The sequence below is a fragment of the Typopeltis vanoorti genome, chromosome 13 (assembly GCF_054136105.1).
Source record: "Typopeltis vanoorti isolate ZY-2024b chromosome 13, IOZ_Tvanoo_1.0, whole genome shotgun sequence".
Taxonomy (NCBI): domain Eukaryota; kingdom Metazoa; phylum Arthropoda; class Arachnida; order Uropygi; family Thelyphonidae; genus Typopeltis; species Typopeltis vanoorti.
This window is the reverse complement of record NC_143561.1, coordinates 91,878,153-91,897,702: the sequence shown is the minus strand read 5'-3', so window position 1 is coordinate 91,897,702 and position 19,550 is coordinate 91,878,153. Positions and strand designations below refer to the sequence as shown.

General features: G+C 36.0%; 1 protein-coding gene across 4 annotated transcripts in view; it reads right to left on the bottom strand.

Moving 5' to 3' along the window:
- Positions 1-19,550, bottom strand: part of LOC150100364 (nostrin-like) — a 398,805-nt gene that overhangs the window by 39,185 nt on the left and 340,070 nt on the right. For 3 of the 4 annotated variants that reach the window (XM_090402920.1, XM_090402918.1, XM_090402919.1), the window contains exons 12-13: positions 15,284-15,410; positions 8,743-8,859 (exon numbers count right to left, since the gene is read on the bottom strand). In XM_090402920.1, coding sequence (XP_090259046.1) covers positions 8,743-8,859; positions 15,284-15,410 — 244 coding nt within the window. Of the gene's footprint in view, positions 1-8,069; positions 8,265-8,742; positions 8,860-15,283; positions 15,411-19,550 lie in introns of those variants that run through there. The other variant, XM_090402921.1, reaches the window with a different exon arrangement.

The window sequence follows — 19,550 nt, the reverse complement described above, 5'->3', positions numbered from 1 at the left end:
GAACCATATTATTTAGCTGCTGAACTGAATTTCTTTTACAGGTTTTGAAAGTTGATTAATAAAATTAATCTATATGCCACATCAAAATTAAGCTTTGTATGGCAATCCTACCTATAGAGCCTCATAGTAGAGCCTCCATAGCTCAGTCAGCATAGACGAAGCTCTTTGGTTGGAAAGACCTGGGTTCGATTCCTGTTCATGACGTGAGAAACCTTTATCTGGTCTCTTTACTAAAGGTGAGTTAGCTGGCCTCATATAGAAGTAGAGGGGTTTTTCACCTGGAAACTCTGGTTTTTTCGTCTCTCAGAACAGGCAAACAGGCCCACGAACACACACGGATCTACAGTCATAAACACATACGAATAAATAAAAAACTTATAAACAGAGTACTAAATGCTACTATAGTTTGGAAACCTATAGTAGCATTTAGTACTCTGGGTGGGCTAGGAATTAAACAATCAAGGACTCCTGCTCCAGAGACCAAACACAGAACAGAGTGCCATGTTTGGTCTCTAGAGCCTCCAATATGGTACAGTCATACATTAGGTGATATAAATCAACTACTGCTTAAAAACACATTCACCAATATCGATGTTCTAGTTTGAATTGAAAAAAAAAAAAAAAAAAAAAAAAAAAAAAAAAAAACTCAATTCATTATATGACTTTAAATTTTTCAGAAAACGACAGCGTTTACTAAAATATTAATTAAAAAACTTTAATCAATACCTTCCTATATTTCAGCAATGTTACATTGCTATCTTTTGGGAACATAAAACTATGATATGTGCATGCAAGCACTAATAATGAGCAAAAGAGGCTGAAGAAGGCAACTGAAGTTAGTCCTAGAATCCTAAAGGTGCCCCTTAGCAGGCTAAATTGGGTTGTCTTGGCTGTTGGGCTGATGTTCTTAAGATGCAAGCTTCCCAAATTTGGGGTAGTCTTATGCACCCAAATTTCTTGAAGTTTTTGTGGTGAGTATCAAGTCCTGAGTGGCTGTATTGGTGAAACCAGATGTAGTCTTTGCGTTTGGATATCCTGATATCCAAACACTGTCCTGCCTGTTTAGCCGTAGAAGGACAGTTTACAACTGCAAGGGACCTGGTATACTCCAGGTAGGTCTAGGGGAACAAACAGGCAGGACAGCTAATAACAGGATATCCAAATATCCGGTTTCACCAATACAGCCACTCAGAACTTGCTGACCATACACTAAATACCCACAACAGAATACGCTGAAAGAAAGCCACTTTACTACACCACAGCAAATATAAGTATGAAAGATAATTCCTGGAATCAGCCTCAGCTCTAAAAAACTTCCCAAACCTCAAGAAATTTGGGTGCATGAGACTGCCCCAAATTTGGGAAGCTTGCATCCTAAGAACATCAGCCCAACAGGCAAGACAACCCAATTTAACCTGATAAGGGGCACCTTTAGGACTCTAGGACCAACTTCAGTTGCTTTCTTCAGCCTCTTTTGCTCATTGTTAGTGCCTGCGTGCACATATCATAGTTTTATGTTCCAAGAAGATGTCAATGTAACATTGCTGAAATACAGGAAGGTATTGATTATCATCATCATCATCAAATTCCTGCCATGTGCCCTCAAGGGGTGTACAGGATATGACAGTACTACATGAAAAATTACATCATTACTAACTTCCTATCTACAATTTTCCTCTAAATCAGTCTGTTACTTGTCAAGACTCCAACATTATCAGATCTTATATTTCTATCGTCTAAGTCGCTTTGTACCGTATCAATCCACCTATATCTTGGTCTTCCTCTGGGTCGTTTTCATGCCAACCTGACAGAGAACACTTGTTTTGCTAATCTTTCCTCTCCCATTCTATTTAAGTGACCATACCACCTGAGATTAGCTCTGCTAACGCATTCCTGGATGCTGCCAATGTCAAGTTCTTTCCTAATATCCTCATTTTTAATATGATATTGCCATTGATGCCATCTGTTCACGCCTCTAATCTTTCTCAGGACTCTCATATCTGCAGTCTCTAGTCTTTGGTCAAGTGTTTTACTTCTGATCCAGCTCTCAGATCCATAAGTTAAAACTGGTTTGAACACTGTCTTGTATACAGCTAATTTAGTGTTCCGACTAATTTCTCTCTTATTCCATATGAATTTATTCAATTGACTTCCCACCATACCAGCTTTGCTGATTCTGTTGTCTATTTCTATATTTAATTTACCATCTTCAGTAAAAATCATGCCTAAGTAGCTGAAATGTTCTACTTGTTCCACAGGTTCTCCATTCACAGCACAGTTGATTTTCAATGATTCTGCCTATTTTCATTGTCTTTGTCTTTTCATTGCTGACCTTCATATCATATCTATTACAACAGTTATTCAATTTAGTCAGAGAATCTTGTAGACTTGTAGCGGATTTATTTAGAAGTATAACATCATCCGCATAAAGCAAAGAGCTGACATTAACATCTCCAATTTTGATATCAGGTTTAATACCACATTCCTTCATAATGTGATCCATATAGATAATGAATAACAGAGGGGGATAATGTACATCCTTGTCTCACACCAGATTTAACATTAAACCATCTTCCTGTACTTCCTTCAATTCTAACTGCTGACTTACAAATCAAATAAAGACTAAGTATTGCTTGATATAATGCCCCATTGACACCATATAACTGCAGCGTATTGAATAGCTTCTCTCTTGGCACCTTGTCATATGCCTTTTCCAAATCGACAAAACTTAAATACAGATCTTTGTTATATTCCCATGCTTTCTCGACTATTTGTCGTAAAGTGAAGATCTGATCCTGACAGCCTCTATTTGGCCTGAATCCAGCTTGTTCTTCACCAAGCTTTTCTTCCACAATTCTTCTCAACCGTTTCTCAAGTATACTTGCATAGATCTTGCTAGGAACACTCAGTAGGGAAATACTTCTGTAATTCTCCCATTCAGTTTTATTTCCCTTTTTATATATGGGTACTATGAGAGCGCTACTCCAATCATCGGGAATTCGTCCCTCTGTCCAGGCTTTCTGAACTATGCAGTGCAGCCACTGTAAGGTATTGTTTAAAGTTTTTTAATTAATATTTTGGTATATGTTGTCATTTCCTGAAAAATTTAAAGTCATGTAACCAATGTATAAGTTTATCTATAAGAATTCATTACAGTTTATTTTTTAAAATTATATTTAATAAACCTTGTTATTAAATTAAATATTGTCTATGAAGAGCTGGAGTCCTTTTATAAGCAAGCTTTAACAGTGAAATTTAAATCAAATCCTCTAAACACATATCTTCATTGAGGTAGTTTAATTTGAGATTTTGTTTAGTTCAATGTGCATGTGTGATGTAGTCATTACAAAATTTGAAAGATTTGTGGGGATAAAGCAAGATTAGTAAGCAAATATGTAGGAAGTGTCTTGAGCGTGAGTGCCAGTTGTGTGGAGTGAGTAAAACACACATATAATGGAATAGAGCATATTGACAAAAGTTGCAATGATATTAAGTATCAGGGATATTGCTGAAAGTGCAGTGGGGAAAGGTCAGGAGAATGAAGAGGGCCTCATGAAAGAAATATGAAACAAAAGTTATAGGCATTAGTGAGATTTTGCTGATGTTGTTATAGAATATGAGGAGCATGGTATTTTCAGGGAGGATAGAGAGAACAGAAATGGAGAAAGGGTACTTACTATCACCTGATGATATCAGATGAATCAGCCAAAAAAGAGTAGATCAGGGATATGGACAGCAATTCATTTGAGATAAAACCAGTAGGATAAAATATAAAGCTGGTTGCTGCTATAGGTCTGTGTATGTGTGTGTGAGGGATGATGTAGAAGACATACTAACAAATTAGTACAGTGAGTGCAGGTTGAGTAATTACTATGGAAGAACATTGACTAGGGGACATAGACTGGCAGGAGAAAAAAAATCACATCGCAGGAAAGAAATGGAATTTATTCATCTACTAAGAGAAAAAGTGCTTAAAACAGTAAATAACTAGAAGGAATGGAACGTGCTGCACAGGGGATCAGATCTGTCTACAGCCAAGTTGTCTCTGACTGATAAGAGTAATCATATGTAGCCTTGACTTGGGAGGTTGTGAAATGCAGAATTTTCAGTTAAGAAGGGTATATGTGGAACTACAGGGAAAGGATTATGACAAGCTTAGGAGTCAACTTGAAGCAGTGCTATGGGATAAGAATCTGCATGGGAAAGATGTTAGCATCCTGTATAGGAGATGGTCCATGAATATCTAAAGGAAGCAATATTGGAGTGTATACTGTTATATATTGTGTGTTTCTCTGTGCATCTTGGTTATGTCGTCACTTTCCTGTTATTTCTCTATCCTAAATCCCTGCCGTACCTACTAAGCCTGAAATCTCTAACCTATCTCTCTGGGGCCGTTTCTCCTTTTGGAACTCTGACAAAATTTGTTTATTGTAGCTGCACCAGCCAGAGTCCTAGTACAGAAGAATTCTTGTACAAAGAAACCTTCCCAGAGTTCAAGTATTACCTAATCTTATTAAAGTATTAAGTGCCTATAGAAACTTCGACATTGCAGTCATGGCCTAAACTTTCTTTAATTTCCCCTTATTCACAGGTTCGAACTTTAGCGAGTGGTAATTTCAGTCTCATGCTCAGACAGACTCAGACTTACATAGAAAAAACATGTTTATTAATTATCAAAATTACATACAATAAGCTTCCACACATCAAAGGTATGTCATATCAAAATTCTAATTCACTAGCTAAACAATAAGGAACATTCTAATTATCAAAATACTCTAAACTTACATCTATAGGTTAAATAAGTACACATTCATCATAAAACACTAGTTCAAAATTCTAAATAAAACTTGCCAACAAAGATCAATTCACATTCAACTAAGCGTTGCATGCTCTCATGCTTTTCGACTACTAGTCCAATATAACTAACATGTATATTCAAAGCTAATCAAGATCAATACTAAAATACAGGTAAAGCAAGGCAGTGGTAATCAAACAAGCAAGTTATTTATACACACTCATGATTCATCTAAATCACAAACATGGATCTCGATATCAAACTAAATTACTACTACTAACGGCCCATACACATTAACTTGGGTTTAGACAATCTATGAACGTAGACTACCAGTCCAATTCAATCACCATAACACAGGAAGCTGTCTCTAAATTCTCACTATCTTCTTTTCTAATCTCTGCCCATTTTACACATTCGTCACTAATAGATAATACATAAAATGAAGATTTTTTACGTTACCACCTTGTTAGATGATGTCTCGATCCTTCCCTCTGTACGGTGATCTGCCGCCACGTGGAGTCACATGCTCATCCCGAATTTGCCCATTCTTTCTTCTGAGCTTACAAACTTTTCACGTCACTGCCTTTAACATAATTTACCTTCAAGGGGAATCCTTTGCTGCCTTCTCATTGGTTAGAACCAGACCAATGGCCGAAACTCGTAACACTGCCATCATCTCGTGCTAAACTTCTTCGATTCGTGCCACTCAGCAACTGGAAACACGTTGCTGCTATGCCATCTTATCGGATATCAGCCACGCTGACCCACCTTGGAACTACGAGCCAGAAACCCGTTGCCGCTATGCCGTCTTATCGGATATCAGCCATGCTGACCTGCCTCGGAACTACGAGCCAGTAACCCACGTGGGGGGGGGGGGCCTACACACAACCGGGGAACACAACCGAGGAACCAAAACCAGAAACATAGTAGGAGCCAAGAGAGAGAGAGGGTCTTGAGCCCTGTGAGTTCGTTTTTAAACTCTTCTATAGCGCCCTCTTCCGTACTCCAAGCTTGTAGACAAGCTGACGTTTCCTATTTGCTGTCACCACCTCGCTGAACGAGGATCGCTCTCTTCGGGGAACGCAAAATTCGAGCGCCTTCCACAAATGCCTACTCATCGTTCGTTACGTCATCTTTGGTGGTCAAACTGCAACCTTTGAACTTTCGTTCGCACGACAATATGCGATTTCTTTACATGGCATAGTTTAATATTGATGTTTTTGAAAGTTTAATATTTCCATCTATTTTAGACAATACTTTAAACATAGTACAATCTAATACTTATTTCCTTCTTCGATTTCATTTTAATTTAGGATTCAATTTCTTCCTTTATATTTTAATTCCCTTCTTAAGCAAATTTAACATCTACATTTTCACATATTATGTCTGTTTTGCCAAGAATACAAATGTTCTTTTGCTTGATATTGTTGTTCTTGTTAAATCTTGAATGGTGCAGTTCTATTCTTGATAGAACCATCATTCAAGATCTAACAATACCCAACGTCAGATGGATAAATCAGGTAAAAGTCAGATAATGAGCAGTATTATTAAGCAGGAGCTGGAAAAAAAAAAAAAAAAAAAAAAAAAACAGTTGTGAAGAGTATATAAGTATAAAGTTGATCAGTAAGCTTGCAAGCAGTACAAGGCACAGGCAAGAAAGTTAACCAGCTTCCTTAACCTTAACCTCCTTAACCAGCAGGGTAAGGAAGTCTAATTCAAATTATGAAAAGAAATTAGCCAAGTAGGTCAAAGAAAATACTAAACAGTTCTTTCATTATATGTCAAGTAAAAGGGAGAATGAGAATGACTATGGAAGGATAACTTTAATGAGTGGGGATGATAGCAAGGTGACAGATAAAACAGTTGAGTTACTGAGTGAAAATTTGCAAGCATCCATCATCCAAGTGAGGGTAATGCTATGACAGATGTGACAGGAACTGAAGTGAAAATAGAGGCTGATGAATTGGAAGTACTTAGGATATCTCATAATCTCATTGCAAATACAACCATGGGATTAGATGGGATATCAGCTTGCATACTGCATGATGTGCAAAGGAATTGGCAGCTCCTCTGACAGTATTAAGAGGGTGGAAGGAGGGCAAATGGGTAGCAAATTATTGACCAATCAGTATTTTGGGCATGGTGGTAAAAGGTACTGGAAAAGTTAGTCAAAAATAGAATTCAAAAACGATTGGATAAGAATATGATACTGTATGAGGGACATGGTTTTGTTAAGGGTAAGTCATGCCTTTTTTACTAATTTTTTATAATAGAATGATGGTTCAGTTGGATAAATGGAATGATTAAATGATGATATTGTTGTATTTTGCAAAGGCATTTGACAGGATACTACATAGAACTCTGTTATGCAAATTAGAACAAATGTGAATGGATATGAAGCTGGTGAAATGGCTACAACAGTAGCTGATGGACAGATATCAAAGAGTAGAAACATAATATAAATAGCATAACATAAATAATAACATAAGTAGTAACATAGGTAAAAGATAATTAGTTCCAGTTTAATGTGGAAAAGAGTATAAAGGCATTGTGGGATGAAAAGATTATGAGCTGTATGCCACACTAAGGAAACTATACTCTAGGAAATTGAAGAAGTTAGAGATTTGGGGATGTTGGTGGATAGGGAGTTGAAGTTCAGAAGGTATGTTACAGAGGTGGCCAAAGTAGCTCATAGGATTACTTGGTTATTGAAGAACATAATAACAAGCCAAGATAAGGCAGTTGTCATTGCTCTTTATAAGAGCTTAATACAGCCACATCTGGATTACTGTGCTCAGCTTGTCCTGGGTTTCTTGAGGATAAGGAATTGGTGGAGAGGATCCATAAGAAAGAAACCAAGATGGTCAGTGGTCTTTGAAATGCTCCCTATGACAACAGATTTAGGTTTAGTGGGTTGCAAAAGTTAGCTGATAGGCAGAATGTGACAGAAATATTTACTAAAAGGGAGTTTTAGAGGACTGATGTAGAGAAATATTTCAGTACTCGGCTAGTGAAGGAACAAGGGCTCATCCCTGGAAATTGAGTAACAGTATGGTTAGCAAGGTATGAAAATTAGATTTTTCATAACTGGATAACTCATCTTTATTTTCATTTGGAGAGTAGTGAATGAGTGGAATGGGTTGCACTCTCATCAGACTCTAGTCTGATGAGAGTGCTTTTCACTCAAAGTGATGGTCCTGGGACTACAGGAAAGTTCTATACAACAACAATAATAATAATGATAAACATTCTACACTACATATAACTTGATGTCTCGGGGGGGGGGGGGGATTGCTTATCTGGTAGTTTACTTTATTCAGTAATTTCAACTTGTAAACATTTTATCTTTTATATCTTTCAAAATACTCTGATACTTCTGTCATTGAAACAGTGCTGCACAATTCTCATTTTCATGATTTCAAAATTACTATCCTGTTCCATCTTCCTTTATTATATTAGGCTCAGTCACCTATTACAGAAAAGTAACACGATTTCTTATAAACATAGTTATAGTAAAGATAAAAACTAGTCCTATCTCTAGTCTAATATATCTGTTAAAATGCATGTTCACTTGTCACTCTATGTCAGACTGGATAACTCATCTTTATTTGAAAAGCATTTGAAATGTTTCTTACATACTAGACAGGAACTGAATCTATATTTCTCTAACAAAGGAAGGAGAGGGTCACTGCAACTAGCTATAGTACAGATTCACACAAAATAATGCAAGATGTTTTAATATCTCGGGTTCGAATCCCACCGTGGGCATGGATGTCTGTGATTATCTGTGAAAATACTAGTGGTGGTGGATAGCATTGGTGTAGTTGTAGTTAGTGGAGAGAGCTGTAGAGTAGGTGCCCTCCCTTAATGAGTCCTTTGGACTCCCTAGGGTGTTATGTAATAATAATAATGTCTCTTTTAAAATAAAATAACAAATTTAGACTTACCAATTTGCAAAGTAAGTTCATCACTTAGATTAGCATCATAGTTGTAGCAAGCACGACACTTAATGTAATTATTAATTGGTAAAGATTGAGACCTCACCACTGCATCATGTGCATAATCTAAATTAGAAATAAATATAAAATAATTACATCATAATCAGCAATTATTATTATTATTATTATTATTATACAGTATCTCCATGTAGTCTGGAGACTCATTGTGGGAGACCCAAACTAAATATTTTACACAAAAAACCTATCATACCTCTCCTTGAACTTATTCACCATCAGAGAACTCACAACTAAGTGTAACAAATCATTCCACTCATTCACTACTCTCCACACAAAAAATCTAGTCCACACACCCTTATTAACCACACTCTTACATCACTTCCATAGATGAACCCTAGTTTTCTGACTATTTGTCACATATTGACAAATAGTCAGAATCCTTTGCATCAATTTTATAAAAACCCCTTTAATATCTTTAGAAACTAATAAGTTTCTATCATGTCCTCCTCTTTACTGCCTATCCCTACAAACATTCAACCTATCCTCATAGGGAGCATTCCACAGACCTGCCACCAGCTTGGTCACTTGTCTCTGAATCTTTTCCACTATCTCCTGATCCTTAAGAAACCTAGGTGACAAAATCTGTGCACAGTAGTCAAGATGCAGCCAAATCACAGCCTTATAAAGAGGGAATAATAATCTCCCTATTTTTACTTTTCAACATCCAAGTAATCCTTTGAACTATTTTACCAAAATTTGCAATATGCCCTCTGAACTTCAACACTCTGTCCAACATTACCCCCCTCCCCCAAAAAAAAGTCTTAGTTCAACTTCCTGCAATCCAGTACCATCAATATGATACAACACATGTAACCTTTCAACCCGAGGTGCATAAACTTACATTTTGCAACATTAAATTGATAATCATTATCCTCTGCCCACAATGGCAATTTATTTAAATCATCCTGCAGGATATCTACATCACCTTTATCAACCATTGCTTTCCCAGTTTTGCATCAGCAACAAAAACTGAATATCCCCCTTATATCTTTTCCTGTATTATTGGTATCCAAATTAAATAGTGGCACCAGTACTTACAATCAATATCCAAGCATTATCAATATTTTAAATTATTAATTTCATTGTTATTAGAAGAGGTCCTAAATAGGTTTCTGGTCCAATGTTCTACTAAGTTTATATATTTAGTTATTTTTTTTATGTGGTTCCCACCCACGAAAGGTTATTAGTAAACCTATAGTACATTTGTACCATGGATAGGCTAAGGATTTTTTTTCCCTTCAATTTTATATATTTTTGTAATGTTTCTTTTTTTAAATTTATTTTTACATTGTCTGGAAACCCTACTCTAGAGACCAAACATGGATCTTCTTCAAGCCACTTCAGGCCTCCAGTAAGCAGGGTAATGGTCTCATACTGGGATGAAATTCATCTCCAATCTAATGACAATTACAAACATCCATGCCTACAGCAGGATTTGAACCAGTGACCTGTTGGTTGAAGATTGGTACACTAACCACTCGGCCAAACAGGTTGGCAAGTAATCAACCAAATATTGTTTTATTTCATTTGTTTACTTCTTTTTTTTATTTTTTTTATGGTGATCCAACAGTTGCAGGAATGGACTTGTCAATGTTACTTGTAACTGTGCTTCCTTTCTTTTTTTTTTTTTTTTTTAGGAATTACATAAGAAGGAAGGCCACTCCAAGGTCAGCAGAGGTAGAAGAATAATTTGATCTATGATTCAACTGTGAAGCTGGGGTTATTATGTGTTAAGAATTTTTAGAAGAAAAAAAAATAGTATTTTTCAGATTATAAAACAGCATATTAGCATATTTCATGCTTTAAAAATCATTGAGAAAAATTTAAAAACTGTTGAGCAGAAACACAATCCAGTTATTGTTATGGTTTCAAAATATACTAGAGATGATGCTATTATTATCAAATAAAGTTTCATAATTAATACAGCTAATCAGTTTATTAACTTTTAATTTTATACCATTAGCTTTAAAAAAAGTTTTTTAAAAATTTCCTTTTTGTTAGAAGAAAGTGACCTATAACATGAAGGAGAACAGAAGGTCGGACAAAGAATTCAAAAAATATATTTTAAGCATAGTCCCTAATTTGAACCTTCTGGAGGTTCATATTATTTTCAAACAAGAAAAGGAAGGTTCAACTTCCCTTTCTTGTTTCCACCTTTCACATCCTGATGGTACCATGATAACACCACCCAAAGATAGTGAATACCTCTTGGCATCAGTCTTTTCTTTCAACTCTTCTTTAAGGGATAAAGGCAAATCACTTTCTGCAATATAACAAACTACCCATTTCATGTCCCTCCTGATCTTTTGATAGAAGAATATCAGAAAAATCCTCATTAGTCTTGATATTAATAAGCCACCTGGTCTAGAGAGTATTCCTCCAGAATTAATACCCACCCTGTATTTCCATTATAAGCTGTCATGTTCATCTGAAATCTACTCAACAGTATGGAGGAAAGTCTTTGTCTAGCCTGTAACTAAAAAGGATGATAAAAATCAGCCATCAAACTAGTTTTGCTGCTCTCACCTGAGTACTCTTGAAAGTGATAGAGAAAATTATCACCAACAACCAGCTTTTTTACTAACTGGAGAACAATTTAATAAGTGATCACCAAATTGGATTCCACCATTTTTTGCCCTACAAGTAGGGCTCCCTAACCTTACCATCTTTGGACACAGGCCAAGGAAAGATTTGGAGAAACTCAAGTGGTTGCTCTTGATATCTCAAAAGCATTTGCCTGGCAATGAAGCCTTCTAAAACAAGTTACCATTTTATGGTCTCCCTCCCAGCCTCTGTGACCAATTGCCAGCTTCCTCTGTGGTTCTTTGCATGTCATGGTGGATGGCTTCCTCATCAATGAGAGTATCCCAGGCTTCCATACTCTTAGCCACACTCCTCCTCTTTATGACTCTGAATCCTATTCATAGTTTTGCTGATGACAGCAATCTTCATTCCTTTCCTGCATGTTGGTGGTTTAATTGTTTCCAGTCATGTTGGCAGAAAGGATTAAAAACTAATTTTAGTGCTTCTAATATTTCATCTCAGTCACTGAGACATCTTCAGGGAGTATAAATAACACTTGACACACACAAAGACAGTACAATATTTAATGAAACACTTGGGTGACTCCAAAGTCCTATCTAAGTAGTGTGCTCTCTATGGGCATTTGGAGGCGGCCTAGGATGTAACTATGTGGGTGGTCTGAAAAGTTCTCAGCCTCAAACCATAAATGGCAACACACTTGGCAATATTTTTTTTTTCTAAGTTGGTACATCTGTCATAAAGCATTGATGTGAAATTGCAAGTCATTCTATCAAGTATTTTTTTTTTTGTACAGCTGTCGGAAGTCAAAGTGTTGCCTGTATCCTTTGAAATGGATAAAATTGAGTATTGTGTGGTTATAAAATTCTTTGTAAAAGAAGGTTTAATGGCAAAAGAAATTCATTTGAAGTTCATCAACGTTTATGGGCACTCTTCTCCTTTGTTTTCAACAATTAAGCAATGGGCTGCCAAGTTTAAACACGGCAGTACCAGCCTTTAAGATGATTCACACGAAGGAAGTCCAAAAAGTGTAACACCACCAGAAACCATTGATCACTGCATGATATAGTATTGGATGACCGAAGAGTCAAAGCACGTGAAATTGCTGAGACTATAAGCATTTCAAAAGAATGTGTAAGATACATTTTGCATGAAGAATTGCAAATGAAAAAGCTTTGCACAAGATGGGTGTTGCGCAAATCAAAAACGCACTCGCATAAAATTCTGTGAACAGTGCTTGGAGCGTTTTAACAAAAATAAAACTGATTTTGTGCATCAATTTATTACTATGGATGAGACTTGGATTCACCAGTACACAACCAGAATCCAAACAGTGGACAAAAGTGGATCTTTAGCGGAACAGATAAGGGTCATAACTTTCCAGTGGGACTTAATGCCCATAGAGGGTGCACCAGCTAGATAGGACTTTAGCATCACCCACTTGTTTCATTAAGTATTGTGTTGTCTTTGTGTGTGTGTGTGTGTGTGTGTGTGTGTGTGTGTGTGTGTGTGTGTGTGTGTGTGTGTGTGTGTTACAAGTGTTATTTATACTCCCTGAAGATGTCCATTAAACTTCCAACATGATGTCCTTCCAGCATTAAGATTTAACACACAGATTCTTCTCTTTCATTTGAGGTTGTTCAGCGCCAAAGAAGACAAGGTCATGGCATCGGTGTTTTGGGATGCTATTCATTTTGTTCATTAATTATCTTGAAAAAGGTAAAACAATAAGCAGGGAATATTACTTCGATCTTTTAACCAGACTAAATGAAAAAATTTGTGAGAAAAGACCTGGTTTGCAAAAGAAAAAAATCATCTTTCATCAGGACAATGCACCTACACACAAAGATGTTTTGGCAATGTGAAAATTAAGGGATCGGCACTATGAATTGTTAGAACATCCACCCTATTCCCCAGATTTGGCTCCCTCCAACTTCTATTTTTTTCCAAAACTAAAAATCTTCCTCGCTGGTCATTCGTGAATCAAGAGGTGATTGCAGCTGTAGAGGGGTATTTTGCAAATCTTACTCAGAACTACTACAGGAACAGGATAATGATGTTGGAGCATCACTGGAATAAATGTATTAGTCTTAAGAGAGATTATGTTGAAAAATAAAAATAATTTTGAAATTATAAATTTGTTTTTTCATTGTTAGGCCAAGACCTTTTCAGACCACCCACATAGAACGTCTGACAATTACTGTTTCCCAAACTTTGGGAAGTTTTATACTTCTATATTTGTTTAAATTGGGTTGATTTCTGAGTGCTGCTGCAGATTCCAAAAACAGTCTTTCCTTTTTAAATTTACTATGATGGAGTATGGTGGTTTTCTTCCAGAATATTCTGTGAGTTGTATCCAATACATGGTCTGCAAGGCTGGATTGACCATAGTTGTGATTGCAAATGTACAACTTGTGTTCATCTAAACAAACAGTGGCTGATCTACCAGTCAGTCCGAAGTAAGCTTAATTTTGCAGGAACAAGCTACTTTATGTACTCCAGGCACTGAAAGAGAGGAGGGAGCTGATCTTTAGTGGAACAGATAAGGGTCATAACTTTCCAGTGGGACTTAATGCCCGTAGAGGGTGCACCAGCTAGATAGGACTTTAGCATCACCAACATGTTTCATTAAGTATTGTGTTGTCTTTGTGTGTGTGTGTGTGTGTGTGTGTGTGTGTGTGTGTGTGTGTGTGTGTGTGTGTGTGTGTGTGTGTGTGTGTGTGTTACAAGTGTTATTTATACTCCCTGAAGATGTCCATTAAACTTCCAACATGATGTCCTTCCAGCATTAAGATTTAACACACAGATTCTTCTCTTTCATTTGAGGAATCCTGTAGTACTGAAATAATTGAAGCTTCTGACATAACCAATGTCATAGATCTTCTCACCATTTTCAAGTTGGGTAAAGACAACTTACTGAATTTCAATGCTATTAAAATATAGTCCTCTCTTATTATCTGAGAAACATCTCCTAGTTTGCTCCTTCTTAGTTTTGATAATTTTCCAATATCCTATCATGATCTGTTTTTCCTTCTTGGGCTACCTTTCACATCCAGATTATCATGTCATAAACAAATTACATCAATAGTCTCCCCAACTTTTAAAAAACCTGGCATTCTTCTCTAGCTACTCCTAACACTGGTCACCAATATGGATTCCACTATTTTTGTTCTACAGCAGACCTACCTAACCTGATCCACCTTTGGACAAAGGCCAAAGAAAGATTTAGAGAAACTCATAAAACAAATGGTGGAACCAATATAACATGTGTTGCATCCTGACTTGCAGTTAAACTTATAAACTACATTATGACATAGTAACATGCCAGCCTATGTTATTGTGGGTCTATGTTTAAGCAAATTTTGTAGTTTGTTGTTAGTGATAAAGACAATTCTGTAATTTTAATATTTGTTTTATGGCTTTATAGATGTTTTGGACATATATAACTTTAAACCGATATGTGGTGTTGATATGTGGCTTTGAGAAGAAGGCACATGATTTTGGACTGAGTGAATAGCGTAGTCTACGAGTTGCTTGGGATGCGATACTGTCTAGAGATGAAGATCTCTTGTAGATGAGTAATTTCTTGGTTTAAAACAGTAACTGAAGATGAGTATTTGTAGGCATTAATATAGACAACCTTCAACTGAAACCTTATTAAATTTAATTTTTATATCTAGTCATTAGATAGGGTGTATTCCATTGCCATAAATAGCTTAGTTTTTTTCTTTACTACTTTAACCATTTATAAATGATTCTAGGAGCCTCGTGATTTTTTTTCTGAAAATTCACATTATAAATCTAGGATTTTTAATGTGAATTAAAAATTATATAAAAAAGATATGATTAATAATTAATAAAAAATTCTATGATTACTAGAAAACTATAATCTGCAACATTGGCTATGTAGATAATAGTTATTTTTTTTTACCTTCTAATACTTGCTGTTGTGGTAAAATGCTGTTATCATTGAAGACCAAGGAATCTTCCAAATTATCTGAATTTGTCTCCTCTGATAACATTTCTGGATGCATTTTTAACACACTCTGGATCATTCCCTTAAAAAATGGTAATTACCACATTATCAACTATACAGCTCTGATAAAAGAATATCAAAAGGAATTAAAATTCTTTAATGCTTTAGAATTATAAAAAAGATTAAATAAATAAATACATAATATTAATGAAGCATAGAAAAATTTCTCAAGTTGGTGATCAGAACTGCACCAATGTCTTTTTTTTTTTTTTTTTTTTTTTTTTTTTTTTTTTTTTTTTTTTACAAACAGGTAGTTTTGCAAATGGAAGTTACCAAGGCTAAGAATATATGCAGTATACAAATTTTACATTTCTACCTGCATAATTCAGCGGTATTGGTGTTACAAAATCAAAACCAAATTACTGAAGCAGTGCTCCTGATGCATCAATTTACAAAAAAGGAGAAAGAGGAAAAACTGTGACATCTGAATTGTAGTAGGATTTTTTCAGTCAAGTGCACACAAGGAAAGATATATCATTATTATTATTATTACATAGGTATCTCCATGGAGACTGAAAATTATCATCATAGGAGACTCACTCTATTATTCACATACTGCTTATCACATCTCTCTTTAAACACATTCATTGACAAAGCACTGATGACTGCTTCTGGAATCTATTCCACTCAATCATTCTCTAAGCAAAAAATTTAGTCCTCGGATCTGATTATAGTAGTCCAGATTTATGCAAGCATTCCTGAGAAGGGAGTAAAAAAATCACTCAAGTTAAAGAAAAGGGTTAAAGACAAATTTGGAATATCAAGGAATTGATTTTTTTCTTTAAAACAAATAAATGAAAAAAAAAAATTTTCTTTTCTTTTTTTTTTTCACCCTTTATGAGTCCTAATCTAAAAATTATAGACCATCATCAGTGAACTGTGGCTAGTTCCTTAAATATAGCATGCTTCATTGAACATAGTTTGATAAGTCTACTGTTATTTTTGATTAAATCTTAAATCTTCTTGCAGGATGAGTAAGCATGATTTTAACAAGTTCACACCAGGCAACATAAAAATTGTATTACTGTTGCCATACTTGCTATGATGGTGTGATGCAACAAATTGCTATGTGCTTTGTTGAGAAAATGTCACTCTATAGAAGGGTTTTGTTGCTTTCTAGATATATGAGTAACTGATAATTAAGATAATTTCTATAACTGGTCGATATGTTTAAATTTCTGAGAGGCATATTATATTTCAACCAACATGAATCACATATGAATGGCACATCAAAGGAAAACAATAGGCATAAATCAAACAGATTTGCAACATATAAATAAATGCGCAATTAACAGTTGTGATAAATGGGTAATAAATTATATGTCATCATTTCAAACATCCCAGGCTACAAGATCGTCTACAACTAGTGCCTTAAACACTGATCTGCATACTATCCTTCAATGAGGTGAGGACAACCTTGCTATGTTCGATGCCACTAAAACACGGTCTTGGCTCTTCTCATGCAAAAGAAATCCTAGCTTACCTACCATTACCCTCAGTAATACACAAATCACCAGACAAGATCAAATCTCTTTGCTTGAGCTAACATTTACATCCAGTCTTTCCTGGCATAAAAAAATCACAACAATAACCACATCAGCATCCAAGAAACTTTGCATTCTCTTTCATTCAAGAGCCTATTTTACACCCAACCAACACTTCACTATATACAAATCCCAAATCTGCCTATGTTTAGAATACTGCTCACATGTTTAGGATGGCGCACCTAAAACTTCAATTAAAATAATCAGTGCCATCCAGAGGTGAGCAATTAGGCTTACAGACGATCCCTCTCTTACATACTCACTTTAGTCTCAGCACTGTGTCTATACTACAGATGCTTCCGTGGTCACTGTTCCAGTGAATTGGCAACCATCATTTCTCCACTTTCTGTTGCACTTGGTAATACAAGAGCTGCAGCCACCCAGTACCCCTTTACTGTGGAACTGCAAACATACCAAACTTGCTTCTATTCCATCCAACTCTGTCCTCTGGAACAGCCTTCTTTAAGTATTCCCAAACAACTATAACCTTCAACTCTTCAAAAATCATCATCAAATTCCTGATATGTACCAACAAAAGGTTTACAGGAATATATATTATGATAGTACTAAATGAAAACATTTATACAATTGCTAACTTCTGATCAGGAATTTTCCTCTAAATTAATTTGTTCTCTGCCAAGAGTCCAGCATTATTAGATCTTATAATTCTGTCTTCTAAGGAACTTTTTACTGTATCAATCCACCAACATCTTGGTCTTCCTCTGTGTCTGTTTCCTGCCAACCTGCAACTTGTTTAGCTAATCTTTCCTAACCCATTCTGTCGTGACCATATCATCTGAGATTAGCTCTGCTAACTTCAAGTTCCTTCCTATTATTATTATTATTATAAAGAGAGACCTCCAGGAAGTCAGGGACTCTTAAAGGGAGGCCATATACTACATGCCCCAGTAGTCATAATTGTTCCTGAATTCATTCACACTACTTGCACACACAACATCCAACGGCAATCCATTCCAATCATGCATGACTCTATGAGAGAAAAACTAGATCTCACCACCATTCATTCTCACTTTTCAAGGATGCCTTCTTGTCCTTTCCCCACCATCCATACAATGAAAAATTCCACCAAGTGAAATTCTATATGACCCTTTCAGAAGTTCAAAAGTCTCAATCATATCCCCCTCCTCTCTTTCTTCAGTTTCCTAATGTCTGCAGTCTACAAATTCACAATCTGTCTTCATAATAAGTATTCTACTCCTGATATCATTTTTAGCACTTTTCTTTGACCTCCCTCCACTGTATCAGAATCACAACCAAAAGTAGACCTGCAAACAACAGTCCAAGTGAGGCCTTATCAAGACCTTGTAAAGAGGCAAAATGGCTTCCTTATCTTTACATGTCAAAGTTTGTTTCAGCACTGCAATTATATTTTAAATTATATTTGCAATTTTTGCTACATGGCCCCTGAACTTCAACTTCCTATCTACTATAATAAATTTAGTTTAATCCTTTATCCAAGTGTGAGTAAACAAAGTTTGCACCTGAAAGTATCTTCAGGACTGCGGTAAGGTGGTACAACACCAAGCAACTCGTTGCAAAGGTGGAGCAAGCTAACATCACTCTTATCTCGGTATCTCCCATAATGCAAAACACATCTCCTTGTGGATAACCCTCCAAGATCCCTAGCCTGATCAGTTTTATCTAGCACAATGGATATCTAATCATGCCAAAGTGCATTACTTTGCATTTACTAACAATGAGGTGACACCCATTTTCCCATGCCCAAAATTCCAATCTATTCAAATCATTCTGCGAATCCTGCATATCAGCCACATTTCTGATTACCCTATCTACCTTTGCATCATCGGCAAATAGTTGTATGTCACCTGTCATATTCTTCCCAATGTCATTAAAATAACTAAACACAGGGTTTATTGGTCATAAAGATTTAATACTGCTAATCACCTACCAGTTTTGCCACATAACCTAGTGGCTTCATCTGGGTTTGGATGAATATACACAACAAGTGTTAATTATGAATCAATACATTACTAAAAATAGCAAATGTGTAGGAACTGTTGCACAAGTACAACAGAAACACATGGAGTGGATGCTGGCACATGGTCAGTTGTTGTTCAGCAGGTGTGTCCAATAGTTAGCAGAGAAATTAAATTCTGATGTGTTTAGAGATCTAATGAGTGATTTCCAAATTAAATCAACCCTTGGATTTTGTTCAGAGTACCTTGTGAGTGGATTACCATCGTATCCTCTTTGATGTTAGCAAATGTCTGAAACACATTCCATTTGTTTGAAATGCTACCCAGAGTCTGGATACAATGCTATGTGAGATTCCAAACTCAATGGCAATATCAGTAATTCTGTGGCTTTCTTCAAGTTTTCCAATAATTCTTCCTTGTGTGAAATAATATGGGTGATGTCTTTGAGACATTACAAGACATCGAAGTTTGCAACTTTATTCCTTCACAAAAAGAGCTTCCTTCAAATACAATTCACTTAGCACAGGCTTTTGTCATTTAACCTGTTGAGTGCTACCACGTGACCCCTATGCACGTGATTCGAAAATCTGAATGTGTACCCACTTTCTACTCGAAATTGTCAGTTATACAAATTGCCACAAGCTAATTCTTTTGAATTTG